General features: G+C 55.9%; 1 protein-coding gene across 2 annotated transcripts; it reads right to left on the bottom strand.

Moving 5' to 3' along the window:
- Positions 1–1,431: 1,431 nt before the first annotated feature.
- SH2D2A (SH2 domain containing 2A) lies at positions 1,432–10,508 on the bottom strand. 2 transcript variants are annotated; one of them, XM_073221549.1, is made up of 9 exons: positions 10,352–10,508; positions 9,603–9,760; positions 8,681–8,865; positions 7,966–8,055; positions 7,550–7,718; positions 4,550–4,693; positions 4,091–4,267; positions 2,342–2,512; positions 1,432–1,769 (listed from the first exon to the last, which is right to left on the bottom strand). In XM_073221549.1, exons 1-8 carry the CDS (start codon positions 10,383–10,385, stop codon positions 2,345–2,347), a joined length of 1,125 nt encoding a protein of 374 aa, XP_073077650.1. In that variant the 5' UTR covers positions 10,386–10,508; the 3' UTR covers positions 1,432–1,769; positions 2,342–2,344. The 2 variants fall into 2 exon arrangements, with proteins under 2 accessions (XP_073077650.1, XP_036872730.2); XM_037016835.2 differs by having other exon boundaries at positions 4,091–4,396; positions 10,352–10,507.
- Between the last annotated feature and the right edge of the window lie 4,828 nt (positions 10,509–15,336).

Here is a 15,336-nt window from a genome sequence, read left to right as displayed (position 1 = left end):
CCGGGCTCTGATGACGCCATCATCCAGAATCTCCTACCAGTCCTTTAGCGGGTCCACCCTTAGCTGCGTGGAGCTGAAGTGGGCGGGAGAGGTCCCACTCTGCTCCTCTGTAGCGGGCTTTGCTCCCGCTGCAAGTGGGTCACTGGCATGCCTGCCCCTCCCCGCACCTTCCCATCCTGCTAAGTCCTGAAGTCTAAGCAAATCCTATTTTCTGACCTTCTGATTTCCAGCTCTTGCTATACGATAAGCCTCTCCTTTCTCTGCCTCCTTTACCGGCCACAGGGAACCTGCCACGAGGTGACTCCCAGAGTCTAATCTGAGACCTTTCTTCTTGCACTTCCAGCCTCCCTGATTTGGGCAAAGCCATCTGCTTCCCTCCCCTCCCCTCCAGCTCCCTCCCCATCTCTCTCCTTGCTCAGGAGGGAGTTTAGATCTACAGACAGAAGGAAGTGGACCCCCAAATCTGTTGACTCAGCAACCGTATTGCTCTTTAAGCTGCTTAGCACCGGAGTGGAAAGGAAGGGGATTCACCAGTCACTGGAGCTGGCGCCTGCACCAGGCTGGGGGTGGCAGAAGCACCTAGGCCTAGAGGATGTGGCTTCAGGGAGGGTCCTGGGATTTTTGTGCCTCAGGCAGGTACAGGGTCCCCTTGGCAGGCAGAGGGACCCCTGCAGGCCCTGGCTGCTTGACTAAACTCTTGTGGCCATGAGAGTGTAAGAACAGGCTGCACAGGTGGGACCACAGCAGCCCCCTGATGGCTTCTTGGGGGGCAATATATGCTCTGAGCCCTGAGGGTGAGCCAAGGGCAGACACAGCCCCACCTCAGAGACACCCCAGTCTCAGATAAAAATAATACCCAAGACAGATTCTTCCAGGTGGCTGAAGCCCAGAGTGGAGGCGAGTCCTGAAGTGGGCCTGGCAAAGGGGAGGAAGCCTTACAAGGGGGACAGTGGAGGGAACACGGGCCTGACAGAGGCCCAGGCCTAAGCCAAGATGCTGGGACGACAGCACAGAGTATCTTGGAGCCACTGCAGGGGACTCTGCATCCCCCTAAGGAGCTCACACAGGCTAAGAATGCACGTCCCAGTCCAGTCCCATGGCTGGCAGGGACGGATGTGCAGGGCCTACCCCAAAGCCACTCCCCTCCCTGCCCCTCTTTCGTCCCTGGCATCCTCTAGGTGACACAGCCACCTGCCTGCCCATGGTTACCTGTCCAGCCCAGCCCAGCTGGGAAGGAATATTTTGCAGCGAGGTCTGTGTCCCTCACCTTGGTGTCTCCCAGCCCCAGTCCACACATCTGTGGCCCTTGCGCAGGTGTCTCTCAACTCCAGACCCCTCTCCCCCTGCTGCAGTGGTGGTCCAGCCACTTGCCTTCCACAGTATGGGAGAGAGTCAGAGACAGAGACAGGAGGAGTCTGGAGCACTTGGGTCCCTGTGGGGGAGGCAGTTGGCGATGATTTATTAGCCAGACAAGAATCAACAAACAAGTTCAAACATCTGTTCTCACCAAACCGTTCCTCAGACAACAGCAGCATTGGACCGGGGCCCAGGCCCAAAGGCTCAGAGGGCCGAGGAAATCAGACTCCACGAGGGGAAGCAGGGGCAGTGGAGCCGCAGGGCCCTCCTAGCCCACTTCCTTAGAGGATCGCCAGACACTGAGCCACTGGATTCTTGGGGACTCCTGGGAGGGAACCATGCATGTCCCCAAAAGGAAGCGGGCTCCACATCTGCTCCTCTGATCTTCAGGATTCTTTGTGGGGGGCCGAGACCTGTCAGGGGAACAGAGTTAAGCTGGGATCTGGAGGAGCACCCAGGTCCCCAGGTGGCAGAACTCTGGAAAGCAGTCAGATTTCCTATCTGAGGAAATTGTTGACATTTCTTGTGGAGAAGACTTAGTGGATGTGGGGTAAGGAATAGAGCACTGAACAGGGAGATCGGGAAGCCTGGGTTCTAGTCCCTGGCCTTGCCGATTTGTTTCCTTAGCTGCACAGACAGGCAGTGGAGCTAGATCAGTGAGGGCAAAGGAGTTGCTGCTTGTCTTTCTACCATCTCCCGGGGCAGACATCACTAATCAGTCACGGTGTTCTTTTCTGCTGAGTTCAGATGCGACCGTAACATCCTTTCCCAAGCTGCGCTCTAGGCAGCCACAACCAATGGATTGGAGTTGGCATGCAAGGTGACACCTTCTTGCCATCTTTGCAATAGATGATGGCTGAGGTCTTTCCAGCTTTGATCACCTATGGTTTGTTCCATCTACATTTCCTGAGAAGGACGCCTGGGTATGTATGAAGGTCTCTGGACCTGATATTCCAAATTATTCTCCCTGCAGGGTCAGACTCACCGGCTACTGAGGAGGCCCCAAGGGGAGCCATGTCTGTCCTCTGTCCTGAAGCACCTGTCTAGAAAGGTTGCAGGGGAGCGTGTGCCCCAAGAGGGGCAGGTGCTGGTGGGGCACTGGAGAGCCCTGTCCAGCTACAGAGTTCTTGGCATGCACTTGCCAGCCACCTAGATTCTGCAGAGAGAAGGACAGTCCTAGGTCACACCCTCTACCCTTTGCCTCTTAGGTCTACCTGCAGCCTCAACATCCAAGATGTCTGGTCTTAACAGACACTGGCCTGCAGAGAGGAGATCTAAACCCCTCTCATCCATTCATTCAACAAACATTTCCTGAGCACTAGCGCCACGCCAGACACTGCACTGGGTGCTCAGGAGACAGATGAATCAAGTTCCAGCCCCTGCCCTCGGGGGGCTTATACTCTGCTGGGGAAGAGGGCAGACCAGTGTCCCAGTGGCCTGGCAGGTGTGTAGATGGCCTCTGTCTGGGTCAGGTCAGGGAAGTCTTTCCAGGGGAGGAGAAGAGCTGGTCCTGAAGAATAAGTAGAGGCTGCTGGGCAGCGGGAAGGTGTGCTTGCAGCCTGCAGGAGGTCACTATAGACACGGGGCTGGCGTGTACAAACCCTTAGGAGGCATGAACCCACTTGGTGTGTTTGGAGAAGTGTGAATAGCCCTGGGAGGCTGGGTGCAGCTGGTGGAAAGGCTGAGCTGGTGTTCCTGTCTCCACCTCTGTAGCAGGTATGGAGGGCCTCATGGGGTAGAGAGCTGTTTTAGAAAGACCATCTGGCTCTCTTGGGGCAGAGTAGATCAGAAGTGGTAAGACTGGGGATTGAGACCAGTTAAGAAACTCTTGGAGTCCTAAAGAGAGAGGATAGGAGCTGAAACTGGGGAAAAGAAAAGTGTATGTAGGAAGAGACCCTGCAGGAATCAGGGTGGAGAGTGGGGAGATGTCGGAGGAGCCCTGGGATTCTGGCCTGGACAGTTGATGGCTAGGGAGTCACCAACACAGAGAGGGACCATGGGAGGGAGCAATCTGGGGGAGAAGAGTGAGAGCAGAGTTGAGTTAAAGAGCAGGGGGACAGTGTCAGCAGGCACAAGGGCTGAGGGGGAGCCTGGGGCATCAGCAGGCTGTGGGGAAGGGCCAGAGGCAGAGGGTGGGAGCAGCCTGTGGGTCCAGCACGTCCAACACAGGACACTGACTGGAAGCCTCGGTGGGAAGCTGGAGGCGGTCGGGGAGGGGAGGAGGAGGGGGTTTTGGGAAGGAGAGGGAGGGTGGTGCCCCCTCGCCTGAGCTCAGCTGAGGTGGCACACAGACTCTAAGTGCTCTTCTTTCTCAGGATGGCAGGGCTATGGAGGCCGAGGGGAGGCAGCCAGAGCAGGAGAGGCCCGGGTTCACTGAGGAGGAGAGGATGCACAGCCAAGAGTCACCTGGCACAGGTGAGGAAAATCTCAGGGGGTCGAAAAGGCTGGGCGAGAGCGACACAGACCAGCTGCAGGCTGAGGGGGAGGGCAGGGGGGCTCTGCCTTGGGTCTGTTTTCTCTGTGAAGTAAGAGGGCTGATCTGCTGGGAAGTGGAGGGGGTGGGGACTTGACAAATCCGCCAGGGTGCTGGCAGCATGGACCCACAACTGCCCAGGGTCACCTGACCTCTGACTTCCACCCTGACCGGGGCATCCAATCTGTACACCTCGTCTGCCCTCCCCAGGGGAGCTTTCAGGAGGCCCTCGAAGTCTAACTGCCCTGCAGCCGCCTTTACCTGGCCTCCTGGGGTAGGCCTGGACCAGCACTTCCTCAGGACCTGGTGCCGGGGGATGCCCGGCAGGCCCTCAGCCCCTGCCAGCTCCTCGGCCTCCACCTCAGCGTAGATGTTGCTGGGGGCGTCCCCAGGGCTGCCTCGGCCCATGGCGTAGAAAGCAATGGGCTCCTCGGGCTCCTGGTAGATGGGGGGGGCGGGCTTGGGGGGTGGGGTCGGCCGGGGTCTCCGCATGGGGCTCGTGTAGACTTCAGGGGGCAGCTGTGGTTTGGCGTGGACAGGAGGCTTGGATCTGGGCGGCGGGGAAGGCTAGGAGGAGGTAAGGCTGTGGAGATGAGTGGGTCCCGGCCACCCTGGCCAGCCAGGGCCCCAGCCTGAGCCTCCCTGCAAACTCCCGGCGGCCCTTCCCTCCTCTTGGTCCCCCCGACCCCCTCTCCTCCCTCAGCCCCTGCTGCCCGATACCTCCTTGGGCTTCCTGGCAGCCTCTTTGGAGGCTGCGGTCTGCTCCTTTTTGATGATTGGGCTGTACTGAGGGAGAGGGTCCTGGCTTTGGTTCCCAGAGTCTGATTCTTCTGTCCTTAGGGAAAGTCCTGAGGGCTCAGGAGTCTGCAGGGAAAGGAGGAGCCCTCAGGGACTTGGGGCAGGAGGGATGGTGGGTGGGGAGTGGGCAGGTGACCCAGGAAGGCAACATACTCGGGTCCACGTGGAGGACGTGGGGGAGGAGGGGCAAGGAAAGTCACTTCCCTTGTGGGGAAGAGGGGAAGGAGATGGCAAGGAAACCGTGGGCTGAGGATGTGGCTCAGGCCCTGGGCCTTATCTGGCATGAACCTTAATTTCATTTGGAATATGGGCTGGGGCCAGGCTATCTCCGTTTGTGCCTGTAGTTGTAAAAATACAACAAGACTTTAGAAGTCTTTAGCCTAAAAATTTTCAGCAGGGGGATACATCTCCAAGATTGTGTGCCAGTGTTTATTTCTACAGGTGCCGGAAGAGTATGTAAAGGAAGATATACTAGACATTTTGGGGCAGAACTGCTTCAGGGGAGCTGAGCCTTGCAGTAGAAGGTTCCTTCCCCGGGTAGGTGTGCTTTTAGCTCAGCATTTAGCCCTGGGTTCATGCATGCTCTTACATGCCCATGGCTTTTGGTACACTCAGACCACAGGGTTTTTCTCATGCTTCTGCAGTCCACCAAGTGCAAGTCTCCATCTTGAGGTGTGCAGGGAATGCAGTCTTCATGGGTCCACACCTTTTTCCCTCCCCAACCCCCTCCTCTCTCTGCATTCCTTTTATGAATAAAATGCAGCACCTCCACCTGCTACTAAAACAGCACCTTAGAAGTCAATATGACACCCCCTGCCTTCCTCCTCACACCTAATGGAACACAAGTCCTGCTCCTTCCATGGTCTAAATATCTTTATATCTGCACACTTTGCTCCATGCCCCCAGCCACAGTTCAGGCTCCTAATTCCTCCCCCTGCCATCCTCATCTTGTGCTGACAACACATTCTCCACTCCACTGGCTGAGTGAACCTGCAGAAACTCCCCTAGCAATCCTTGGGTGGCTGCTCACAGCTCTAGGATAAAGCCCATACTCCAGAGAACTTGAGTGACCCACTCAGGACCCACTGAGAGCCTGGTCTCTGATGGCTTTGTCTCCAGCTCTCAACTCCAGCTGGTCCCCATCACCTCCAGACTTCCATATGCCCTGTTCCCACAGCTTGGGAATCTTCAGACCTCTGCCTGTTTCTCGTAAGAACTGCCCATAATTGCAGTCCCATGAGGCACACTTCTTTGAACTGAGTACAACCAATCTCCAGGAAACTATTCTTGCCCATGTCACCAGTGACCTCCTCGTGGCTAGATGCAATGGTGGCACCTGCTCTTCCCTGATGCTTGTTCTTTGCTTGGCTTCCAAAGCACCACACCTTCTTGGCTTTCCTCCTCTTTCTCTGGCTGCTCCTTTTCAACTTTCTTTGTAGGTCTCCCCAACCACTTCTGAAAACTCTGAATGCTGGAGACTTGGCATTCCTTTCTTTTCCATCTGCACTCACTCCTGAGTGAGGTTTCACCTCTCCCGGAGGTTTTAGATTCAACTCATCTACATGCTGATAATTCCCAAATGTTTGCTTCCAGCCCAGACCTCTGTCCCAGACTCCAGACCCACAAGTTGCAACTGCCTGCCTGGCATCTCCACTGGATATTGAACAGATATCTCAAACTGTGCATGTGGACCCTGAACTCCCGTCCTCCCCGCTGGCAGGCTTGCTCCTCCCATGGCCTTCCTCATCTCAGTCCACCACAGCTCATCCAGTCCTGCAAACCCCCATCAGCACCACCTTCAAAACAGACCCAGCTTCCCACCTCCTCACCCCTGCCTCTGCCGCCCTGGCCCAGGCTGCCCTCATCTCACCTCCATCCCGTCACCCTTGCCCCTCACCAGATCGGCACTCCTCAGCTTGTTACTATGCAGTGCCATCTCTGTTCACTCACAATCAAATCCTAAATCCACACGAGAATCTACAGGGCCCCCTTCCTTCACCTCACTGATCCCGTCTCCTGCCTCTCCACGGTGCTAGCCTCACCACTCTCACTTTTCTTCAAACAAATCAAGCATCCTCCTACATCAGGACCTTTGCACCTGCTGTTCCTTCTGCCTGTCATGCTTTTCCTCCAGTTCTCTGCATGGCTGCCTCCCTTACTTCAATCAGGCCTCCATTCAAGTGTCCCCTTACCAGAGTGGCCTTCCCTGATGTCCCTATGTAAAACAGCCCCAACCCTGTCACTGCTCCATCTTTCTTCTCGGCACTTAAAACTTATCATTCCTGGACATACTGTGTATTATCTGCTTGTTATCTGGGTTATATATTCATTGTTAGTCTCCTTGCACCATGAAGGCAGGCATATTTTGGGCAGTCTTGTTTACTGCTATTTTCCCAGTGCCCAGAACAATGGCTGGCACATAGGGGTCTCTCAGGACTGCCCGAACTTCCTCAGGGAGGCATGCCCTTATATGCTCCCCGCCAAGTGGGCTCAGCAGCTCTCCACTCTGAATTTCATTTTTCTCATCTTCTCACACTTGAGTCCTATTGTCTGTCTTTGCTGCTAATTAGCAAGCTTTGTAGGTTTGACACCTGTCTGTCTTGTCCACGGCTCTATTTCCAGGGCCTGCCAGCACCTAGTACATGCTAGGTACCCAGTAAATATCTCTTAATGGAAAAACAAGTGTGTCTCTCTGGCCACCCCCAGCCCCTCCAGCCTTCGTGCGGCTGGGCTGGTCTCTTAGAGACCCCTCCTCCAGCACTCATCTTTCTCCAAGGGCTTCCCACGGAGGTAGGGCTGGGCCGTCTTTCCGGATGAGGGGTGTCTGGTGCAGCGGTGGTGTGGCCTGGGCTCTGCGTGGGGAGAGGCGCTGACCTGGATCCCTGTGCTTAGGGTTAGGGTCAGGGCCCCGGGGGGGCGTACCTGGCGGGCGAGGGGCTCGGTGAGCGTCTCCCCGTAGGGGCTGAGTGGGCTCGCCGTGTAGTGGCGCAGCAGATCCTGCAGCCGCGTGTGGGCGCTGTCCTCGCCCAGCACCACGTGGCGCCCGTCCCCAAGCTGGGCCAGCAGGAAGTGGCGGCAGCAAGTCCGGCTCCTGGAGGGCGCCGGTCGGCATCAGACCCACCTACTCTTCCCTGCTAGGGCCACTCGCACGAGGCTTGACCCCTACCCACGCCGCGCCAGGCTCTCCCGCCCTCGGGGCCCGGGGACAGAGCAGAGGCCAGTTTCTGCCGGGACTCAGCATGACCCCGCCCCTCACACGTCCGTCAGCACCAAGTCCCGCTCCCCGACTAGCCCCAAGCTCCGCCTCCATGCCTCCCGGCGCGGGGCCCGTCGGTCACCTGTAAGTCAGCACGAAGGTCACGGCGCTCTCACTGAACCGCACCAAGTAGCATCCCTGAGGCTTGGTCTCCAGCAGCCTCTCGGCCTCCCTGTGGGTGATGGAGAAGAGATGGAGGGCCGCCTTGACTTCCAGACTCCCGCCCTGTGTCCCTGGCTCTCATGGGGGACCTGAAGTGGCTCAAGAAGGATGGAGATGGGAGACGGTGCAGGCGCTGCCCTCCTGCTCCAGGGACCGCGCAGGGGCAGGGGCCAGGGTTTCCCCCAGAAGAATTCCCGTCCCGAGTCCTCCCCTGGCCTCCTCCTGGAAGGGCAGCCTGGGAGCAGCAGGACTGGGCCGCAGCAAAGGGGTGGTAACGGATGTCCAGATTTCAGAAGTCACAAGCTGAGCGGACGAGGAGGATGGGGGAACCGTGAGGCTGGGAAGAAAGGGGAGGGCTGGAGAGAGCCAGAGGCAAGGATGGAGAGGGAGACCCTGAAGGACCAGAGGCCTTAGAGACAGGAGGATACTGAAGCCTAGAGAGGGGAAACCGAGGCACAGAGGGGTTGGACTGGAGCCTGCAATGCTGTCACCCAGGAGAGATGCCACAGGGAATGGCCAGGGAACTTCCTGGAGTCGTAGCCTGATCCTGCAGCCCCAGCCTACTTTTGACTGGGCACAGGACCCAGGATGTGCCCCTGCCCCTCTCTGGGCCTGTTTCCTCCTCTGTGACTCACCTCCGGGTGATGAAGCCATGGAACCAGGCAGGGGCTGCCCCGTGCTGCAGGAGCCAGGGGGCCTGGGTCTTCTGGAACCAAGCCCGGGTGGTGGCCTGCAGGGCCTGGCCTCCTTCCCTAGGCACCTCCTCAGCCTTCCCAGAGTCCTCTGGGCTAGAGGCAGCCCCTGGGACCTGGGGGCCTGTCTGGATGGGTTGAAGGAGGGGGAAGTAGTGATCAGCGGGCCTTCTGACTCCTAGCCAGCTGCCACCTTCTTACTCTCATACCCAGCCCCTCCTGGGCTTGGAGAGGAAGCTCCCCACCCCCATCCCAGCTGCCTGTTTTGGGATATAACTGCCCAGAAAGTCCTTCCTAAAGTCTGACGCAAATCCCTTCCTCTCCAGCTGTTTTGGTTTCCAGGGAATTTCCTTCCACTTCCCACTGGGTCCTGAGGGCCTTTAATGCAGTAGCAGTGGGCTCTTAAAGGGTGCTTCCATGGGGGTGAGGCCTTCCAGACCGACAGAAAGTCGTTCCCTTGCCTGAGGGAGGAGGGAGCGATGAGCGAGGCTGCCCCAGAACCCACAGCGAGGGAGGGTCCACCCCGCAGTAGGAGGGACTGAGCTCCTTCGGACCGAGGACTTCCTAGTGACCAGGTGGGTGGGAAGGATTGAGACGGAGATGCATGGGGCAAGTGAGAGCAGAGCTGCTGATGCCTGCTTCTGGGGTTCAACACACTGGACCCCGGGCACCTGTGGACTCAGCTGGAACCTCCCAGAGACAGAGGAGGAATAAGCTGGCAACTCAGCAAATCGCGTCTCCCTCCGCCTGTGCCCCATCCCCGCTGCAGCCCGGATCCTTCCTGCTCTTTCCTTGTCTATCTGCAAGCCCTCCCCACAGGAGAGGGAAGCAGATAGGCAGCTGCCCTCCCCAGGCCCTCACTCACCACAGTGGGGACACCCAGGCTCCTGGGGCTAGGCTGGGCCTCGGGCTGCAGGGCCTGGAGTCTGGACCCCGGAAGCAAACTCAGGCCCTGGCAGCTCCTGCGAGACAAGCCCACGGGCTGGAAGGTGCAGAAGGCTGGGGCCGGGGCTTCTTGATTCCCTGTTAGTGCAAAGAGGACAGGGGGGTTTCTCAGTGAGGACTGCCTCTCGCCGCCGCCCACCTCTCCCCCAGGCTCAGAGGTGCCCTGCGTGCCTCCGACCAGGGACTTGGAAGACAGGGACAGTCAGGAGAGCAGGAGCGATGCAGGAGGGTCAGCAGGGGTTGCTTCTCAGGGAGGAGGAGTAAGGAGCCGAGGAGGAACAGAGGACCTTGTCAGGGAAACTGGGCACCAGGAAGGAGAGCTGGGAAGTCCACTGGCCTGATGGCCTGGAAGTCCCACAGGTGGGGAGGCAGATCTCTAGGCAGATCTCTCCAGGGTAGGCCCCTCTTCTGGCTGAAGATCCGCTGCCTCCTACCACCCCAACCCCATCCTTCTGCGCCTCTTGCTGTTCTCTGAGGAGTCAGCAGACCCTGTCACCTTTGTCCTCAGGGCTGAGTTTACCTGGAGCCCCAGAGAAGGAGAAGGAACTGTGGGCACCCTGCCAATCAGCTTTGCCAGCTCTGGCTTGGGAGCCCAGGCCTGGGAGAGAGAGCTGGGGTGATGAGGGTCTTAACATCCACCCTGCCCACAGTCTTCAACTTCACACTTACCTTGGGGGCATATCTGGGCCAGGGGGAGCTCCATGGGGGCAGCCTAGGAAGGGAGCCCCCCAGCAGAGTGTATGTGCTCTCAAATGGGGTGCACACTCAGCACCTCATCTCTCCTCACCCCAGCCCCCCGGAGCAGGAAATGTCGCCTCACCCACAGCTCTAGCTCCGGCAGAGGACCCACGTCATGGAAAGCTGTAAAACATGACAATTATCCCTCCCCCGGAAGCCAGGCAGCTGACAGAGGTGGTGGGGTGGTGATGAGCGTTTGTGTCACTGTGTTTGAGCGTTGGGAAGTCCTTACTGCCATCTGACCTCCATCACTCCCGACTCTGTCTACTCCCTCACTCCAGACAGGGACTTCCCTCTCTCTCCTTTTTCTCTCTTTCCCCCTCTGTGTCATCTTCTATTCGGAGCAATGACCATGAAGATGTCAATCTCTAAGGATAAACCCTGATAAAGTGCTCGGTCTTTGGGCTCCTTGGAGATTGATATTTAGGATTATGCTGTTAGGACACACAAAGAGGGAAGGGGCAGGGCTGCAACAGGAAGGATGTGGGTCTGACTTCTGGAAGGACTTCTTGAGATCATATGAGATCTATGAGACAAGGGGGTTGGTGGGGGAACTTGCTTCATTCTCCGGCAGATAGTGGAGCTGGGTTAGGGCAAAATCCCAGGAGGAAAGTGGTGAGAATACCCTCCAGCTAAGCAGGTGGTTATCAGTAGCAACACTGTCAGCAGTTGTTACAACATCAGTGCTGACCTCTTAACCTTGCGGTGTACTTATACACACCAAAGGGCCAATCCCATTTCTCTCTCATTTGAGCCTCACAAGTGAGAAGGGGATGGGCAGGTAAAGTGAAGCTCAGAGAAGTGAAGCGCCTTGGCCTGGATCTTTCCGTGTTGCAGAAGGTGGTCGCCGAGTTGGAACTAGAAACGAGATGTTTTGCTAATTTCACCGTGATTTGAGCCAATAGCCCATGACTAGGCACTAGGCACTGTTCTTGGTGCCAATAACCTAGAGAGAATATGGATCTGACATCTCAAGATGTCAGATGGGGGAGGTGGACTTGCCAACAGAGCCTTGTTGTGGAGAATTAGCGGTGTGGCCTGGACTCCAGAAGCCACCGCCCCAGGCTCCCTAATCCAGCCTGGTGTGTGAGGTGGGCCTGGGGGTTGGGATGCCAGCGGAGGAGACTGAGCTGAGTTGTGGAGGATGGGTGGGGTGGAGGAGAGTGGAGAAAGGTGTTTCCAGAAGCGGGATGAGGATGTGCAAATGCACAGAGGAAGGAAGCACCAGACTGCTTAGGGGCTTCCAGGGAGTGTGTGACTGTAGTGGGAGCTGGCTCGTCAGCTCCAAGGGTGCAGGGCCAGACTACATGCTGCCTTGTGCCCAGGAAGGAGTTTGGACACCTGACTCCCAGCCTGGAGAGCTACTTCCCCCCGAGCTCTGGGCAGGGGGACAATATTTCCTGATGGTCACTGCTGGCCCACTCATGCCCATGCCCCAGTGCCTCATCTCCCCTGAGCTGCCTGCTCCTCTTTCCTTCCTGAACAGCTGTTGCATTTCCTTTGGTCCCAGACCCTGCGGTTTGGAACTGAGGATGAGAGGTGCCTTAAAGATATCCTTCCCCCAAACTGCTCATTTTATTGAAGTGGAAACAGACCCAGAGAGGAAAGGCATTGCCCAGCATTCACAGTGTTAGGGTGGAGCACCACCTCCTGAGAATCCATGATAAAACCAATTCATTGAGTAGTCTCAACTTGGTGGCATTCAATCTGACATAGTTTTATTTTTCTGCAGTTACTACCTTCAACCAGTTTCTGTCCTGTCCATTTAGGAGGCCAAATCCCATGGCCCATGGTGGGTGTTTGATACTAACCAGAAATGGGGGGACCAACTCAGAGAGGTAGGCTTGAGTTGTGAGGTGCAAAAACCATGCCTTCCTAGGACTTCAACTTGAACTTGAGTTAAATAAGGTCACAAAAAATAGGGTTCTGATGAAGCTGGAAGTGGTTTGCGAGGCAGGCAGCCTCTTTGGAAATAAGGAGCCAGTGGAAAGGATGTAGGAGGTGTACAAGTTTTGTGTCCCTCACAGTCCAGCCCTGTGCCCTCTCGTCACATACAGCTCTTACACTACAATGCAGGGCTTACATTTGCTCTGTATAAACAGACATCCTTACTTACTCTCCAGGAAGGGAGCTACAGGTCAGGTCCACTCAGTGCTCCCTTCAGCGTGGAGGTCAAGAGTGTTTTTCTCAAAGGCTCAGGCAACAGGATGAATGAAAGAAACTCCGGTCCCTCATAGAGGTAACTTGTCCAGCGGCTCTGATCCATATTCATTACTTCCCGCCTCTACTAGATGCCGCCTTCAGTTAGCGCTGCGGTTGGTCTGGGTTGTTTTCCTGGCGGGGTAATCCAGACCTTCCTTCCCAAAAGGCGAGGACCCTTAGTTGCCCTGCCCTTCTTGGTTGTAGCCACTCATTAACAGTCATCACCAGGCAGGAAGATGAACTAAGAGATGCCCCAGAGAGTCCCTGGATGCAAGATAGTCTCCTCTCTGCCCCCTTTGTGGGGCAGCGCCCCAGCTCCTCAAGAAAACCACCAGTGATTACCCGAACCAGTGTGAGAAATCTCTGCCTTTGCCTGATGGTCCTCTGCATGAGGAGCCCAAAGTGGTTAGGTGGTAGTTGGAGCTTCCGATTAACGGAATTGTTACTGTCATATCGTAGAAGTCTCCCTCTGTTAACTGTTAGGACCTCTAACCTGGAAGATCCCAAGGTTGTGGTGAGGGGAAGCATACATGCACAAGTGAGTCACTAAATGTAATAGAGGAGCCATTCTCATCTCCAGCTCTAGCCACCGGCTCTGTGAATTCTGGTTATAGGGGGCTGAATGTTTCTGTCATCCCCAAATCCATATGTTGAAACCCTAACCCCCAATAGGATGGTATTAAGAAGTGGGATCTTTGGGAAATAATTAGGTCATGAGGGTGGAGCCCCGTGATGGGATTAGTGTCTTTATTTGAGGAAGAGAGCTAGTCCCTTACCCCCACTGTGTGAAGATATAATGAGGAGACAGCCATCTGCAAACAGAGTTCTCACTAGACACTGAGTCCGCTGATGCCTTGATCTTGGACTTTCCAGCCTCTAGAACTGTGAGAAATAAATGTTTGTTGTTGAATGTATTGTTATAGCTGCTTGACCTGATGAAGACAGACATGGTACATTTTGTGAGCATGGGTTTAAGGCATATGCTCTCTCCGTTCCGGAAGAGAGGATTCCAACCCTGCAAGAGGCTGTTCCTTGGTAGTACATTCCTGTGCCTCCAACAGGCCATTTTATCATCCCACCAAGCTGGGTGCTGGGGTGAGGTCCTGAGCCTTGGTGTGCCTCCTTGCTGTAAAATGGGTTCTTTAGTCTCAGGCACTGTGATGTGGGACACCATACTGAGAGATCAGGCATTCTGTAAGCACATGGTTGGTGCTGGAGTTTGTGATTATGGTAAGAACAGATCACTGTCCCTTCAAATGGGGGAAGGGTCTAATAGTCAGCTTACCATTGTGTGGCTGCGGCTTTTCTCCCCCTACCAAGGAATCGTACCTTCCACGGGACTCAGTGTCAGTGCCCCCTGTGAGCGTGCTGGGCACTCAGCAGTAGCTCTTAGCCTCAGGGAGAGGGTGCCCATGATCTTGAGCCTATGCAAAGCCTCCATCTTGCCACCAAGTCCACCATGCTTTCCAGCTCATTGTGCCAGCACTGGGGTGACTGGTGGCTGAAAAGAAAGGCGGGCTGAGTCACAGGATGAGTCATCCTCCTCAATGGTTATCTCGTGTCTTCTCTGTGATGAAGGCTCTTTGGTGGACATTAGCATGACCCAAAGATCTGTGCCCTTTGTGTGCACTTCTGTAGGTCCATCTACCAGGTCTGGGACTAGGAGGAGGCAAGTGAGGTTCCCAGGGCATGAAATGTAAGAAGACCCTCACTCTTGGGGCTGTGGAAATGTACCCTAGTCCTGGACGTATGCTTATCTCTTTTCCAGGCCTCCTTCTGTCCACTGTTTCCATTTTGTACCTCTGGCAGTCGGACCAACTGGCCGAGCCATTTGCCACTTCCCAGCAGCCCATGCACATCCCTCCTCTGGGCTGTCTTTCCTTATGTTCAAGGTGGATGACCAAATGTGTGCTGACTGCTCTGACTGCTGGGAGGGTTTCCTTTTACCATTGTCCTTCAGGGACACCCTGAGTGGAACCACAATGCCACTAATGCCAACATATCATGCTGGCACACCCATCAGTCGGTTAAAGGGCACCTCCATGAGGTCGTGTATGTGGGTTGAAGAGGAAGCAGTAGGGCAATAGAGGCAGGTGGTTTAGCAGTCTGGGCTACTTCCTCATGCAATTTACTTACACATTCTGGACCAGCCCAAGCCTAGTCCAAATGCGTCACTTCCACCATATAGTGGATTACTGCTTTGCCTGTTCAACTGTATGACTCGCAGCAGCTAACGCTCAGCTTAGCATGGGCAGCTCAGGTTGAATGCTTACTTCATGCTCATTGGTCAAGCACTCAGTTTCTCTGAGGGCCCAATAGCGCTCCAGGAGCTGTTTTTCCGATGTAATTCTTTGCCAGAGCTGGCGTGACCTTGTTCCAGAACCAGGCAATGCGCCGCAGTACTCCAGCAGAGCTTGCCAGAGTCCCCACGCAGCAAACTCACCCACCACGGGTATTTCTGGCACCACTGGATGCGACGGATCATAAGGCCCCGCAGGCAGAGAAGCTTGTTCGCAACCTTGAGCTGCTCTAAGGGCCTTTCTTGCCATTCACTTGACTCCCTTGGTCACCCAATGATGAGTTTGATATTCTCAAGTGCTGTTCTCTAGAGCAGCATGCCTTGCCTCCAAAACCCAGAGAGACCAGATAAAGGCTGTGCTTCTTTCTGAGTGCTAGGGAGTGCAAGGTGCAGCATCTTGCCCTTTGTGGCAAGC

The sequence above is a fragment of the Manis javanica genome, chromosome 14 (genome assembly GCF_040802235.1).
Source record: "Manis javanica isolate MJ-LG chromosome 14, MJ_LKY, whole genome shotgun sequence".
Lineage (NCBI taxonomy): Eukaryota > Metazoa > Chordata > Mammalia > Pholidota > Manidae > Manis > Manis javanica.
The sequence above is the reverse complement of the archived record's forward strand: the minus strand, read 5'-3'. Positions and strand labels throughout refer to the sequence as shown.